At 41.7% G+C, this 17,100-nt stretch overlaps 1 protein-coding gene across 1 annotated transcript in view; it reads right to left on the bottom strand.

The window, feature by feature from the left end:
* Frmpd3 (FERM and PDZ domain containing 3) overlaps positions 1-17,100 on the bottom strand; it is a 95,551-nt gene that overhangs the window by 32,881 nt on the left and 45,570 nt on the right. Inside the window, exons 6-11 of the mRNA XM_055618380.1 lie at positions 14,768-14,875; positions 11,987-12,118; positions 8,700-8,819; positions 3,524-3,660; positions 3,063-3,189; positions 985-1,074 (exon numbers count right to left, since the gene is read on the bottom strand). Coding sequence (XP_055474355.1) covers positions 985-1,074; positions 3,063-3,189; positions 3,524-3,660; positions 8,700-8,819; positions 11,987-12,118; positions 14,768-14,875 — 714 coding nt within the window. The remainder of the gene's footprint in view (positions 1-984; positions 1,075-3,062; positions 3,190-3,523; positions 3,661-8,699; positions 8,820-11,986; positions 12,119-14,767; positions 14,876-17,100) is intronic.

The following is a 17,100-nucleotide window of genomic DNA, read 5'->3' as shown; positions in this document are numbered from 1 at the left end:
AATGTCCTAATGGTTAAAAATAAAATTTCAAAATATTTTAAAAGGTTGGAAAGAAGGAAAAACAGAACTATATTTCTGACATATGAAACATTCTGTGAAATTCAAATTTCTGTGCCTTTAAATAGTTAATGGCACAGTGCAACACCCACTCATGAATACATTGTAGTTGTTTTCATGCTAAGACAACAAGGCTGACTGGCTGCTACAGATATGCATTTGATCCATCAATAAGAGCAAAAAATATGTTTTTATTTGGCTCTGTATAGACAAGGGTTGCCAAACTGTGGAATATAGGAAAAGGGGAGGGGGCCTGGACACAAAGGGATTGATAAGGGTCATTGAAAGCAGATGTAGTTGGCCTTCATTATCTACAGGGATTGGTTTCAGGACTCTGTTGTATATACCGAAATCTATGGGTGGTTAGTCCCTTATATAAAATGGTATGGTATTTGCATATCATCTGCACATATATTCTTGTGTACTTTTGAAACAATATCTTATATATCTCAGAATGGCTTTGAGCTTGAACTCATGATCATGTTCTTCAGCCTCTAAAGTGCTGGGATTACAAGCATGCAACATCACATCTGACTCAAATGTATGCTTGAAATCACCCCGAGATTACTTAAACTACCTAACACAGAGCAAATATTGTGTAAATAATTTTTATACTGTTATGTCTAGATAATGACAAGAGAAAATGTCTACACATACTCAGCACCAACACATTTTTTTAGACTATTTTTGATTTGCAGTTGGTTGAATTCATGGATGCAGGGGATGCTTTGAACATGAGAGCCAACTGAATAATTGTCTCTCCAACAAAGGGCTGGCCCACCCTCCCAACACACACAGACACACACAGGCACACAGACAGACAGACACACACACACACACACAGACACACACACACACACACACACACACACACACACACACACACACACACTCTGTTCCCTCTCCCCATCCCATTGTCCCACTGACCAGGCCTACAGTGTTGAATAAAACACCAGTGAAGGTCGGAAGTTCATTCAGAATTCGAAGGTACTGGAGCTTTGCTTGAATTGTGGAGCCCTGTGGAAACAACTCACTTTGAAATGAACATTCAGAGGAGCACAGAAAAACAAGGCCACATCCTCCAAGTGGAGTCTCAACTTCCTATGGCAGGTATTAGGCATCAGCCTACTTCATGGAAATGAGAAGGGTGTGGGTAAAGCTGGAAGGAAGTTCCAGTTTGGATGGCTCTCACTTCCAGTATCCCGCCTATGTTTCTAAGTCCTCCTCAAACTTCTTGACCACCAAGCCTAAAAGATCAATCCACTTGGTTTATTCTTGCATTAATTCTAGCACTTTCCCCCACCTCTGACATCCACCTAAACTATGCATCTCTCCTAAGATCCTTCAGATCCTTAGAGTCCCATTGACATTGCCACATGCCATCTTAGGGTCATACTTGGTGCTTTCATACTGAATGCTCTCCCCAACCACAAGCTTGTTCTTCAGCTGTCATCATGCCTGGGGCAACTGAGTAAGAAATCTATGAGAAACACAGGACTCTTCCTTTATTCCTTCATCTGAGGACCACGAGTCAACAAATCATGTTTATTTTACCCACTGTTTTCTCTTGATCTATACATTTCTTTTGTGCTATATACTGTTGCTTTGACTTCTTTCCTATATCAGGGCTTTGGGTCTGCTTCTTTTCCACAGTTACTTCCACTTACTGTTAATGTGGGCATCCTAAAACATAGCAAATTTAATCACATCTGCTTCCTGCTTAAAATCCTCTATGATTCCTTGCTGCCTATAGAATTGTGCTCAACTACTTTGTATGACACAGAAAGCCCTCCAAGAACTGGCTCCTGCTAACCTTCCCAGTCTCCCTTCTGTCTCTAACCCCACCAGCTCCATGTCTCTAATATTCTGTAGCTTTGCATAGGCTGAACTAGCGTTCTTTTCCCCACTACCATGACTCCCATTTCTGGGCTTCTGTAGTGATGGATCTCCCAGCCCAGGAAAATCTTCCTCTTCCAATTGCTTCTAGCAACTCATCTAGACAACTTCCTATCTGTCCATCTTTCAAGTCTCAGTGCTGGCACTAACTCTTCTTCTCCTAGCCTAGGCTTGGCACCTGTCTCTCCTGAAGACATCCAGAGTACCAGTGTCTGCTGTTTTGTGTTGGGAATGGTAGTTTTCTTTTTCTACTTGATGATGCCTGACTCAAGGGTTAAAGCCAGGATTTCTTCAGCAAAGCACTGTGGATGCATAGAAAAAAAAAATCTTTGCTATGGAGATGGTGGTGTGTGCTGGTGGTCTCATGTAAGAAAAAAAACAATCTGATTAAACATGCACAGTAATGTGGGAATAGCTTAGCTCTCTGGGGAAATCTGCATCTTAAAAGGAAAACTAGTTGGTAATTCAAAAATCTGGAATGGATAGCATATATGAGGGTGATTGTGTCTCCTGTCTACATCTGCATGCTGATTCTAGTATTTGTCACCATCCTCCAGCCTCTTGCGCAGGAAGCACAAAACAGATGAAGTCTTAGCAGCCTAAGCCGGCTGAGCAGGGCCAGGGAAGGTGGGGAAAGAACCCTGTCAGAGGCAAAGACAGGTGTGTCCTAGAATGTGGATGACAGCGAAGCAAGAGCCCCAGATTCTCTATCCTAGGGCTGATGGATTAGAAAACTAGTGAGTGGCAGCACAGTCAGTCTCATAGAAAATGTGTGCCTCCCTTAGGGGCCAACACCTTCCACAGGGCAGGTGCTCAATTGGTATTGATTGGTGAAAGATCCCAAGAATGACCTTCCCCATTACTCATTTGCTTTGAGGACACAGTGGCTTGCAGCGATGTGTTGCTTAGCTTAATTTGGGCAAAGTTTGGGTTTGGAGCAAACTCCTTTCTATAACTGTCCCACACCTGGCCAAACCAGATATGTACCTGAGTCAGAAAGAATGTGCACACAAGTCAGAAAGAGTGGTGGAGATCCCCAGAGAACCACCCAGGACCCCTCTGAGGCCTCTATTGTTTGAGCATGGTGCCCAATGGCTTCCTCTGGGTACCTTGGTGCTGCTAGAAGGATGCATTTGGTGGGCCTTCAGTTGTTGAGACAGAGACTTCCGAAGGTTCTTCTCTTTGATGCCCTGCAGGAGGGAGGGGGGAAGAAAGGGCTCTAGGCCCCACTCCTTCCTAAAAACAGAAGAAAAGCAAGAGGTTAACAAGAAAGAAAAAGTGGGATCAAGGGATGGAGATGGTCAGAAGGAATCTGAGTAACTTTGAGAGGCAAGGTGGAAGAACAGAGACTAGGAAAAAGAGAAAGAAGGATAAAGTTAGGCAAACCATGGCCATGTTGTACCCAGTGAAATATATAGCTCTTAAAGCATAAAGGCTAGACATCAGGAACTCAAATTCTTACCCCCATAAAATGGGCTATGACCTTGAAAAGCAGAGCACCGCTCAAAAATTGTACCTTCTTATATAAAGCTATTTGTCCCCTCCGGAAGGGCCCTTTTTTGCAACTCACTCCACATTCTTGAGTGTGATCTTCTGACTAGGCTGAGTGGCTGAAACAGTGATATAGATGTGCAGGGCAGCAAGGCCCAAAAGCATCTCTGGCTTGGGGTCCATTCCAAAGCGTTCTCGAATAACGTCATTCCGACTCTGTGAGAGAGGGCAGACCAAATCTATGAGTTGAAGGAGACATCCCTTCCCTCTTTGCTCCCCAGCTATGCCCGTGGATCCCAGAAAAGACCCTGCTACCAGCATGACATGATGAATAAATGAAATGGGAAGAGATGACATGGGAGTCTTGACTCACAGGGACACTATTTGCTTGGTTCAGCACATATTAGACACTCTTCTTAGTGGCAGGTCAACAATAAGACACAGTGGGCAGAAGAGATCTATCTCATTCCCTGTCTTTCTTCTGTTATAAGATACACCTCACCTTTTGTGGGGAGGGTCCTGTAATCAACCACTAGCCATATCAGGCTCTTCTACTAGTCTGGATGAAAACAAAGAGAGAAAGACAGACACTGGGGGAGGCTCTCTGTGGGGCTCTGATCCAGAAGCCCAGGGTAAGAGGTAGATTGCAAGAATGGAGCAGACATTCTGTTTCTTGAGGTCAAAAGGACAAAAATATCGAGGAGTCAATATTCATTATGCTGTCTTAGAGGATATACCTTGTAGCTGATAGTCAAATGCATGATAATCTTCCAAATTCTAAGAGTTAGCACCTTAGCTATCAATGACTACGCCTTCATTTTAACAGTTGTTCTTTGGTTGAGGTTGTAACACAATAGGCTGTAGGACTAGGGAGACACAGTAGTATAACTATAGTAAAGAAAAAGAGTAAAAAGAGCCATGATGCACGCCTGTAACCCCAGCACTAGAGGAGGCAGAGGCAGGTGGATCACTGAGAGTTTGAAGTCAGCTTGCTATACAAAGCGAGTCCAGGACAGCCAAAGCTACACAGAGAAACCCCCTGTCTTGAAAAACCGAAACCAAAACCAAACCAAACCAAATCAAAACAGAAAAACAAAAACAAAAAACAAAACAACAACAACAAAAGGATACTTCAGCCAAGAGTGGTGGCTCATACCTGTAAATCCAGCACTTTGGAAGCTGAGGCATGAAAATTAGAAGGCCAGACTGTGCTACACAGTGAGTTCTAGGTTGACCTCATCAAGATCAAGACTGCATCCAAAAAGGAGAGTGGGTGTAAAGAAAACCAACACAATATTTTTCTATATAGAAAATGCAGTAGAATTTACAAAAACCTACTAAAACTATTTGCTGAGTACAATTAAGTTGCAGTGCACAAAATCACAATAAAATGTATTTTTATATGCTACCAATAAACATTGGAATTTGAATTACAAATCTAAGTTATTTCTGGGTATGGTTGCTCATGCCTATAATCCCAGTACTTGGGGCCTAGGTAAAAAGTTGGCTCACTAGTTCAATAATAGCATGTTATAGAATTGGACTATGTCTCAAAAATAACAACAGCAGTAGCAGTAGTAGAAACAAATATAAAAAGCATTTACAACAGCACCAAGATGAATAATAATTAGAGATAAATCTGACAAAATATGTGAAAAAAATCATATACCAAAAACTTATAAAATACTGATAAGGAAAATTAAAGACCTCAATCAGTGTAGCAATACTTTGTTCATGGGCTGGTAGACAGTATTGTTAAGATATCAATTCTCTCTTAATCAATCTACAGATTTTGCACAATTCCAATCCAAATCATATTAAGAGTTTTAGTAGAAATTATCAAGATGATTCTCCAATTCCTATGAAAAATGCAGACAACCTAGAATAAAAAACAATTTTTCAAAAGAAGAACAAAATTGGGGGCAAACCACTACTTGATTTTAAGACTTATTATATAGCTATAGTTATCAACAGAATATGTTGTTGGCATAGGGATAAGTAGGTAGATAAAGGAATGAAATAGATGTTTGGAAATAGGTCTACAGATAAACAGACAACTGCTTTCCCACCAGATTTAGATATTCTATTAATTATACAGACTGCTTTTTAAGAAAGATAAAGGCTCGTCAGTGGTGATGCATGCCTTTAATCCCAGCACTTGGGAGGCAGAGGCAGGTGGATCTCTGTGAGTTCAAGGCCAGTCTAGTTTACAAAGTGAGTCCAGGACAGCCAAGGCTGCTCAGAGAATACTGCCTCAAAAAAACAAAAGAAAAATAAAAGACAACTCAGTGAGGAAAGGATAGGCTTTTTAATGAGTGAGGTCTCAAGAACTGTATATCTATATGTCAACACAAACACATACAGATACACTATTTCCTAGACATGACACTAGAAATGCTATCCATAAAAGAAAAGATTAACAAACTGCGCTTCATCAAAATTCAAACATCTGCTCTGTTGAAAGACACTGTTTAGAGACCAAAAAGACCAGACACAGACTGGGAGGAAATAATTGCAAATAACATATTCAAGAAATGGCTTGTTTCTAGAATTCATAAAGAATTCTGAAAACTTGATAATAAGAAAACAAATACCCCAATGAAAATGCAGGCAAATGATTTGGACAGACATTTCATCACAGAAGATACACAAGAGTGAACACATAGAAAATTATCAAACACCATTAGCTATTAGGAAAACACAAAAGGAAAACTTAAAGAAGTACTACTGTACACTATTAGGATGATTAGAGTGAAAAAAATAAGAGACTGACTATACCACTAGTCGACAAGACCATGGAGAAGCTAGAACTTCTATACCAAACCTTATGGGTAGGAAATGTTACATGGTACAAACACTTTGGAAAATAATATTAGAATTTTTTTTTCAGAAAACTAAACATTCCATTCTGTTATTAACTATTTACCCAAGAGCAAAGAAAGCACATATACATGCAAAGATCTAGACATGACTATTTATGAAAGTTTCATCTGTAAAAGCACAAATCTGGAAATACCCACAATGTCCATCAATGTGTAATAATTTCTGGTACCGTGAATCCTACTCAACAAGAAAAAAATGAACTACTGATACTTTCAGCAACATGGATGGATCTCAAAATCATTACACTGAAGAAAATCAGCCAGACCAAAATAAGGATAATATTGTATGGTTTAATTTACCTAAACTCTTGGAAATGAAAAGAAATCTATAATGATAGAAAGTCGGTCAGAGGTTGCATGGGGGATGAATTACAAAGGAGCATGAGGAAATGTCAGTGAATATTGGATATGTTCAATATTTTGATTGTGGCGATGGCTCTGAGTGAAATTTATCATTGTGTTCACTTTAAAGATGTACAGTTTGTTATGTGCCAATGAGACCTCAGTTAAAAAAAAAAACATGATTTTTCATTAAAGAAAGATGAAGTCCATATTATCACTAAGTGGAGAAACACGCTGGCCACAATCTTGTCATCAAATTCCAAAATATTAGAACCAAGTCAATCCCAAGAAGTTTGAATGAAGAAATTCAAGGTAAACAAAATGTGAACTAACTAAACCACACAACCCATTTTCCCCCTAGAGGTTTGGCAAAGGAACTTGAGGATGAGAAATGTTCCTAACATTTTAGGTTGTCGGAAAGGGCAGAAAGGACAGCCACAATGTCTCTCATTGCACAGTCCCATGTGTCACCCTCAGAGGCAGATGAAGTCTGAGATTTTTTTTTTCTCATCAAGTGCTACGTATATCCTGTGGTCACCTAAAACCCAACATGCCCTAAGATAAACTTATCTCCAAATTCATGGCACTGACTTTATTCACTTATGTGAGGACTGATATCATCTCTACTGATACTCAGGAAATCAAAGCCTTTAAAAGGCTCCTAGATATTTCTTTTTTAAAAAATTATTTTATGTGTATGTGTGTTTTGCCTACATAATTGTTTGTATACCACATATGTGTCTAAGCCTTGGATCCCCTGAAACTGGAGTTAGAGATAGTTGTGAACTACCATGCAGGTGCTGGGAATTGAACCCTTGTCTTCTGGAAGAGTAGCCAGTGTTCTTAACCACTGAGCAATCCCTCTCCTGTCTCAGTAATTCAAATGTGCAGGTAGGGAACCACTGTCTGAGGTGGTTTCACTGTCTCAAAGGTATGGCAGTGAGAGTACTAATCTCTCCTGGAGAACTGAATGTGGTGAGGCCTGCCTGAAACCCAGCACCTGGAAGGTGGTGGCAGGAGTATCAGAGGTTCAAGGTTTTCCTCAAGACACACAGGAATTTGTTTTTTTTTTTTTTTTTTCTTTTAAATCTCATTGAACTTGTTAAAACAAATCACTGGGATAAGGACCAAGATTTTGCATCTCTAACAAGTTTCCTGTTGATGATGCTGTTGGTTCAGGACCCACATTCTGTGAAGAAGCACTTCCCCTCTTTCCAGAATAAACTCTATACTCCCTATGGCCTACCAAGCATTTACTCCCTGTTTCTTAGTTCTCCAATTTCATTTTTTTTTATTGCGTCTTACATTACCTCTGTACTGAAGCTGCAATAAATAACTTGTGTTTTTTGTTTTTTTTTTTTTGTATTCTGTTCAGCATGCCTTTGAAAATGCAAGGGTTCCTGCTTGGAATATGACTCCTCTTTTTCTATCTTAGTATATAGCAAACATTCATTCATTCTTAACAGCTAAGAATATATACATGTCTTTTCCTCTGTGACACCTTCATTGTCTTTCTCTCATGTAGGGCTGACAGACTGCCTCTTGGATTCTATTATTGACATTGAACCCTGGTGAGGTCATATTTATAGACATATAAACTCTGGTGAGAAAAGTCTATCCTTTCTTCACCTCTGACTGTCAGGACTTGTCCCAGAGTATGGCCTCAATAAATGTTTCTGGATGGAGTGAGGTCAGAACCTACTGAACCTAGGTATTGAGGGTTGAGAGTTCATGGAACCCAAAAGCACAAGTTAAACCTTGGGATTCTGTAGAAGTACCAGAGTTATTGGGGTTGCTTGTTTCTGAAAACGGATGGTCTCTGGGTGGATAAGTAGACAGTACTTTTGACAGTGAAATTCAAGTCACCAAACCAGCCAACTTGACCATGGACTACAATAGTAGCAAGAAAGGAAAGGGCCTTCAGAGCAAGCTGAAGGTTGAACTTACATAGCAACTTCATTGTGATGGCAGAACAGCCTGCCTGCTTGCTTGTCCACTTGTCTATCTTTGTGTCCCCAAGCCAGACTCTACCTGGATGTATAGGTACTCGAAAGCAGCAGGATCCCGACGCAGCAGCTCCACAGGGTCCTTGGGAAAGAAGCTTATTCTGAAGAGGCATTTCATTCCATGATAGTGTGTCCGCTGTACTACCTGAGACCCAAAGGGGATAAGGTGGGGAGGAAACCATTGAATCAATGACTGGGAGGTGGCAAGCAGCCTGTGGCTTCTTAAATGAGGTCATATGGATGAGCTAGGCTTACCCAAGAAACTCATATTGAGTATTCTTCTCTCATCCTGGGTATTCTTTTCCCTGATTTCAGTTACCCATGGACAACCTCAGTCCAAAATAGAAAAATCCAAGAACTAAATAATTCATCATATTTACTATAACATTTCTTTATAATTATTCTATTTTTATTGCTAACTTATCAATGATGTTTTTAAAGACAGAGACCCACTTTGTAGACCTGGTTGGCCTGGAATTTCCTATGTAGATAGGTTGGTTTTGAACTCAGAGAGATCTTTCTTCTTTGGTTTACTAGGTGCAAGAATTAAGGGCATGTGTCACCATGCCTGGCTGTGCTTAGTATTTTTTTAATCACTTCTTTAGGATGTGATCTTTATCAAGAATGGGGTCTATATGACAGCTCATGAGTATATAATCTCAGTACTGGTTGGGGGGGTGTTGATGCAGAGGATCATCTGGCAGTCTAGGCAAGACCCTGTTATCTTATTGCCCCTAAAAGAGAACTGAGTCTAAGTGCTAAGATGGGAGTTAGAAAGAAGGGGGCTCCTGACAATGCATCAGATTCTTCTTGTAGACCGGCTTAGTTTCTAACAGACTATTTGATGCCTAGAGAGTTCAAATCAAAGATTGAAAAACTCATTTGGAGATACGGATGAAACATGCTGGCAATATAGTAGTAATTTTTGAAGCTGGAGATGGAGAGTAGGGTTAATTATACTATATTCCATATATATGGTGTATGTTTGAAATCCCATTTGGATCAAGAAGCCAGTTTGACTCAGAGTCTTATTCAGCTCTCTAAACTGACGCACCTTTCCTTTCCTACCTGGATTATATTGGCACTGAAACTTGAATCTTTCTTTTGAAAAATGCTTTCTTTTTTGTGTGTACCTGATTTGTTTGTTTTGAGACAGGGTCTCATGTATCTCAGGCAGGCCTTGCATCCAAACTCAATGTGTAGTCAACGTAGACCTTGAATTTCTGATCCTCCTGCCTCTAACTCCAAGGGTTGGGATTATAGGTGTGAGTTACCATGTTGAACAGCAAAAGGGATTAATAGAGTCTGGTGCATGCTGGCCAAATACTTTTACTAATGAGCTGCATCCTCAGCCTTGTTTCTTTAAAACTGTAGTACTCTTTATGTAGCCCAGGGTTACCTCATACTCTAGATCCTCCTGCCTCCATTTCTCATGTGCTAGGTTCCAGGAGTGTGCTATCTTGCTGGGCTGGGTTTATGAGTTTTGTTTGGCTTCCACACACTTTCTTTCTTTTCTAAAATAAATTTATTCATTTATTCATTTTACATCCCAATCACAGCCCCTCCCTCTTTTTCTCCCGGTCCCACCCTCCCACTCTCTTCCCCATTTCCCCCCTCCCCCTTTCCTCAGAACAGGGGTGGCCAGGGAAGGCATCACAGCTAGGGGAAAGGGATCCAAAAGCAGACAACAGAGTCCTTGCCAGACACATCCCCTGATCCATTTGCTAGGGTACCCACATGAAGACCAAGCTGCCCATGTTGTGGGCCTAAGTCTAGTCTAGCTCTTTGGTTGGTACTTCAGTCTCTGTAATCCCCTATGGACTTAGGTTAGTTGATACTCTTGGTTTTTGAGGGGTTTACTGTCCCCTCTGGGACTTTCTGTCCTCTCCACACTCCTCCACAAGACTCCCCTAGCTCCACCTAATATTTGGTTGTGGTTCTCAGCATCTGTTTTGTTCTGCTGCTGCATGGAGCCTCTCAGAACACAGTTGTGCTAGGCTCCTGTCTGCAAGCATAGCAGAGTATCATTAATAGTGTCAGGGGTTGGCTCTCTCCTATAGGTAGGTCTCAGGTTGGCCATTTCCTCTTTCTCTGGTCCATCTTTATCTCTGCACATTCTGTAGGCAGGGTAAATTTTGGGTTGAAGGTTTTGTGGGTGGTTTGGTGTCCTCCGTCCACTAGAAGTCCCACCTGGCTAGGAGGTGGCCACTTGCAGCTAGGTGTCTCAGCTAGAGTTACCCCCATATCCTCTCAGGAGCCTACCCAGTTGCAGGTCTCCATATTGTCTCAGAGATGCCCTCTCCCTCAGTTTCCTTTCCATCTTTCAGCCCTCTCACTTCCTACCTCTGTTCTCCCTTACCCTCTGATCCCTACCCTGTTTCTCTTCCCCATACCCTCTCCCACCCAGTTTCCTCTCTTCATCCACTTTCGACATTCATTTTATTTCCCCTTCTAAGTGAGATTCAAATATCCTCTTTTGGACCTTCTTTGATACTTGGCTTCACTGGGTCTGTATATTTTCTAAAAAGCTGTTTCTTTCTACTTTCTCTCTTCAGCTCTTTCCTATCTTATACCAGGGAATACTGACTGACCCTGGTCAGTCACCTCTCTAATGGTTTGCTATAGGTGAAATCCCATACAGCCATCCTAGATTTTAACAGTCTTTTTCCATACAGTGTGGCTAGAATGATGAGATAGTTTGTTCTCTACTTTGGGTGATGATGGAGATGATGTGCAATCTATTCTTGACCCTACACAGTCCATTCCTAACTACCACTTGATTGTAGTTCTCAGCTTTCTGTATTACAGCCCTCATCTAAGAGGCCAAGTTTATTCTTAGGAAGCAGAGGGGTCTAGCAGGCAGTGTTTCCAAGAATTTCCAATAAAGACAAAGAGAAATGCCTTTGTTAGGTCACAAAGGGCATCAAAGGCTCTCCGGAGTTGGATACTGTCTCAGGTAAGGTTGGGTTGTAGTTCAGAGGAAGAGAGCTGTACAAGTCCTTTGGTTCTATTCATAGCAGTACACACACACACACATATATGCAGATAAATAGACACATACACACATTAATACATATGCATAACACATACATTCATTGCATACACATATCATACGCACACATATACACATATATACACATATACTCATAAATACACACATACATACACACACTGCACCTCAGGATGGAAAAATGACTTCTGGGAGCTAGACGACTACATCATGATGAATTTTCTAGATAAGCAGTATCTTGGATGCTCTTCTCTAGCACTGGTCACATACAGCCACAAAGCCAGGATAAAGGGGTGACTTACATAAGCCAGGGGCTGCTTGTCCTGGAGAATCAGGAACTTGTGATTCTGTTCTGGCCCAGTATACTCAAGGACAAGAGCAAAATGCTCAATGTACCTGAGGGAGAGACGGTCCTGTAAAGTCGCCATCACATCCTGTAGAAGGAAAAGAGCCTTGAGTGGGGATCTTCTAAGTTAACAAACACACAAGGAAATATTGGAAATCAAGCACAACAGTCCTGTGGAAAAGCCTTTGTGGTGGCCCAGGGTTTGAGTTTGGGGACCAATAAAGGACTGCATGAGTGTTGCCAAGTGGCCTGGGCCCTAGGGAACATCAAAAGTTCAAGAGGTACAGTATGTGTCCCTGAATATCCATGTCCAGACATAAGGTAAATGAAGGCTGTGTCCTTCCTTTTTTTTTTTTTTTTTTTGGTACCTTCACCTTTTCCTCTTCCCACTTTCTCTCTCTCTATTAGATAAATCATTTCCTGAATGCTTATGGAGTCTCAGGCACTGTGTTGGTCCTCTTTACAACTGTCTTAAGTCAGAATGTCCATTTGGGGTTGTCTGTCAGCTCTTAAGAATGAGCAAGAGCCACTGCTACATTCCTGTGATTGAGAAGTATACTATTTCTGGATTCAAAATCTAAATCAAATGACTGGAGCTACTGGCAAAATGTTCATTTTTGGCCATAGCTAGCTTTTATAAACGATCAATTTAGCAACTTGAAAAATATGTCCACAAAGAGGAACAATGTCATGTGTCTGGAGTACAGTCATAGATCTGCTCTGCTGCCCTACTTTTAATACTAGGGCATCTAAGAGCATATTGGTGGGGGCTGCCCAAATGTCAGTTCTGAGGCTTCTGCCACCTATTTGCTGTGGCTTCAGCATACATACTGCAGTGTGTACATTTCCACTGTCAGCATGTTTCAACCCCCACAGGCTGGAGGGAAGCAGGCTTGGGAGTTCAGATCTTCCTGATAGTCAAGGCTGCCAAAACATCCCTTCTGTGTGAGACACTCAGTCATTTGAACAGAGGGCTACAACGTGTTGGGTACTTGAGAGGCTTTCTTTGTGCCATTCATGTAGTCACAGAGGCTTGAGTGTTACTAGAACCCTGCCACAGACAGATGCAGTTTTCTTTGCAGTTGCATTGAGATTGTGTATAGCCAAGCCAGTGATTGTCAGCTGGTGTTAAATGTGTAACTGCCACCATGCCAGATGGTCATTTCATCGAGGTACCCCTTTGGGACACGTGGCTTGGAAGACTGTGAGAGTTTTAATGAAAAGGCACGTACCTTTCCTGAAGTGCAAAGTGAGACGGAGTGTCAAAGGTCAGCACTGCCTGCATGCCACAATGGTAGTGGCAATGTGAGGTAGGGAGTGCTCTGAGCTTCTGAGAGGAAGGGAGGTTGGTCAGTGCTCTGAGTGGATTAGTAAATCTACAATGGGTATATTAACCCATGAACTAACACCAGCAGGAATTTTGTCATATGGGTGGCTTACTTATGTTTCAGTGTGTCCTTTCATAGCCTCAGACCCTCCATGTTATAGCTTCTTAAGGAGTACACTTGAGTCGTAGACTCTTTAGAGATACCTACCTAGGCCTAAGCCTTTCAAAGAAATCTGGGATAGGACAACTAATCATTCAGGGACTGTTCTCTTCCCTGAAGGATTTCATCTTTGCCCTTGAAACACCAAGTGCCAGTAGCATAACATATCATGGGATGACCCTGAAATAACTTGTAGACATTCCTCAAGCCAATACAGGAATGATCAGGAAACTCGGGTAGAAAACACTGGTAAGGCCATTCCGAGCACCTGATCCTCCAAACAAAAGTTTTCTGGCTAATGGTGTTCCTTCCTCTCTCCCTCATTGCCTTCCAAAAGGGTCTCCCCTTGTAGCACATGTTGGCCTTGGACCTCTAATTCTCTGGATTTAGCCACCTGAGTACTAGGTTTATAGGTCTGTATCACCATGCCTGATGATGATTCTTTATTTATAGGGCCATCTTGACCCTTATATGGGAACCACAGGACAGCTGTGGGAAAGGTAAGTGTCCTGGGCAGGTGTTAAGGCTGCCAAGCAATCTGGATAACATTGGTTGCATAAGAACATTCATTCCTGGGATGGTCTTCTCCTTCTGGCAAGAGTCCAGAAGAGTCAGGGATAGATATTTTGCCCCAGTGCAGAGTGAATCTCAGGTAAATCCTATCACTGCCTCTACTCTTCAGGACTAAGAAGACTTTTTGACACCTGGCTGAGCTGTTAAGAATCACAGTTCAGTAATTGTTCTTCCTGTAAAAAGAATAACCAAAGGTTGTGGCTGGATTTCTCAAACCTTGCTTCAGTGCTTATGATTTGGATGTTATTTAAAAAGCAAGACCTGGATAAGTTAATCTCCTAAGAGATCACATTACTTTATTTCTGTGTAGGTGTTATTGTATCACTTTAAGTTAAGTTGGCTTTATAAGTGGCTTAATGATAGTCCCATTGCTTAGTTCCTATAAGTCCAGAAGGATGCCACGCAGCATGAACATAAAGTAGTTGACAAGCAAATGTGCATTCATGTGCACGTGTGTGTATGCACACACGCACACACACAATTTTACAATAATTAGTACACAGCTGGGCATGCAATTTTCTACTACCAGCCTCATTTGAGGGTAGTGTTTGTGCAGCCTTGTACTCCAGAGCATAGGGAGATCAAAGGCAATCTTGTTCCTGCAGTGAAGCTACTGTGAGCAATCTCAGAAAAACACAAACAAGCAGCTACCCCAGGTGAGGGGCCTCTTTATGTACCTTAACAGTGGTCCGGCCATCAAATGTGAATGACTTGATCTGCCCATTTTCTAGGAAAACCTTCAGGACGTTGGGGATGAGGAGGAGAGCTTCCTTCTTCATCATTTTCTGTGGACACATGGGAAAAGGGGGAAGGTTTGTAGAAAGGAAGGGAGAGAAGGTGTTGGTGGTGGGGAGCCAAAAGGGTGTAAGCACAAAGAGACAGAGGAAAGACCAGATCAATAATAATGCTCCATGTAGACCAGAACAAAATCCCTAAGAAGACATTGAGTCATATCCAAAGTCCACTCCTCATTTTCGATTGCGAGGTATTTAAATTCTACTGAAGTTTGAAGCTCTGAATAAGTTCAGACCATTATAAACAGCATGAGCTGCTCCTAGAGGGTTTCATTTGGAGACCACTTCTTTTCCTATCAGGCCCTTCACAAGCCCATCTTTGCCTTGCTTCTGCTGTTCTCTGATGACTGGGATGGTGTGTGGAGCCTTGCCTCTACCACTGAGTCAATTTACTAGCTCCTTAGGCCCCTTTTCTTTCTCTTTGGCTTTTGGAGACAGGCATTTACTATGTAGCCTCAGCTAGTAGTGGAACTCACTGTGTAGACCAGGTTAGCCAGAACTCATAGAGATTCAACTGCCTCTGCTTCCCAAGTTTTAAGATTAAAAGTGGGTTCCACTACACCTGGTTCTTTAGGCCCTTTGAAACCTGGATCCTGCCTACTTCTCTGGATTTATATTTTATCATTGCTAGCAACCTCACTTCTTTCCTGCCTCCATATCTCTAACAATTCATCATTCAGGAACTGTCTTACTCCCTTCAGGGCTCTCAGTGTCTCTTATCCTGAGACACTATGTGCCCATAGCACAAAAAAAAAAAAAAAAAAAAAGGAAAGAAAGAAAAGAAAATCATTGTGATAACCAAAAATACTCTCAAACATTTCCAAAAGCTCTTTGAAAGTAGGTTGTATTGACCCTGATTTAGAACCACTCACTGGCAAAGTCCATTTCTGAACATCCGATAATTCCTTAGCATAAGTTTTCCTGGAACAGGGGTTGATTTCTAAATAGTGAATGTGAATTTCTCAATTAACAAAACTTCAATTGACTAGCAGCCATTCTTTCTGCCTTCCTCTTTCTCTCCTGGCAAGCTCCTATTCAACCTTCAAATTCAAGCTCAAATAAGTATTTTGTAAAGCCTTGATCCAATAACATAGGATCTAGACGTTGCTTTTCTATAGAAACGTCTATACTCCCTTCTCAGTCTTTCTCCCCTCTCCTTACACACACACACACACACACACACACACACACACACTTTTGGTTTTTTGAGACAGGGTTTCTCTGTGTAGCCCTGGCTGTTCTAGAACTCACTCCGTAGACCAGACTGGCCTCAAATTCACATAGATATGTCTGCCTCTGCTTCCCAAGTACTGGGATTAAAAGCGTGCACCACCACTGCCTGGCATCACACACACTTTTTTTGTGACAGGGTCTTTCTATGTTGCCCAGGTAGCCTCAAACTCATAACCCTCCTTTTTCTAACTCTCAAGTGCTAAGATTACAAGTATGTACTCCCTAGGCTGGTTTCTTTTGTCTTTTTTTTTTTTTCCATCTGAGTACTAGGACTACAAACATGTATCACCATGCCTAGCTTCCAGCAATATTTCAAAGAACATTTGTCATTTACAATCAAACAGTAAACTCAGAGCAAAATGACCACATCTAGTCATCTTTGTGGTGCCAGCAATGAATATCATGGTTGGTACATAGTTGAATGTTGAATAAGTGACTGCTAAATGAATGAGCAGGAGGTGCTGATATGCTTACTCGAATGATTAGATTCACAAGCAGGATGCACACATTTCTTGGGCCAGCATCATCCATTCTATGTGTACTTGCAGTGTGTAGATGGTTAGATTCTTTAACTCAATGGCAGTCACAGAGCCTCTAGGACATACTCAGCTCATGCTGAGCACTCTGGGAGCTAGATCAAAGGTAGAGGTCATAAGATGGGCCTGTTGGTACATATCTTTAAATCCCAGCAATTGATAGGTACAGGCTGGTAGATCTCTGAGTTGAAGTTCAGCCTGGTCTACATAGGAAGTTTCAGAACAGCCAGGGCTACACAGTAAGATGCTGTTTCAGGGAAAGAGAGAGAGAGAGAGAGAGAGAGGGAGAGAGAGAGAGAGAGAGAGAGAGAGAGAGACAGCAAGAGATACAGAGACAGAGACTCACAGAGACAGGCAAGAGAGTGTCAGGGAGAGACAGAGACAGAGAGACAGAGAGCATCACACACACACACACACACACACACACACACACACACACACACACAC

The sequence above is a fragment of the Psammomys obesus genome, unplaced genomic scaffold, assembly GCF_907164565.1.
Source record: "Psammomys obesus unplaced genomic scaffold, mPsaObe1.curated_primary_1811, whole genome shotgun sequence".
NCBI classification, from domain to species: Eukaryota; Metazoa; Chordata; class Mammalia; order Rodentia; family Muridae; genus Psammomys; species Psammomys obesus.
This window is presented reverse-complemented; position numbering and strand designations above follow the sequence as displayed.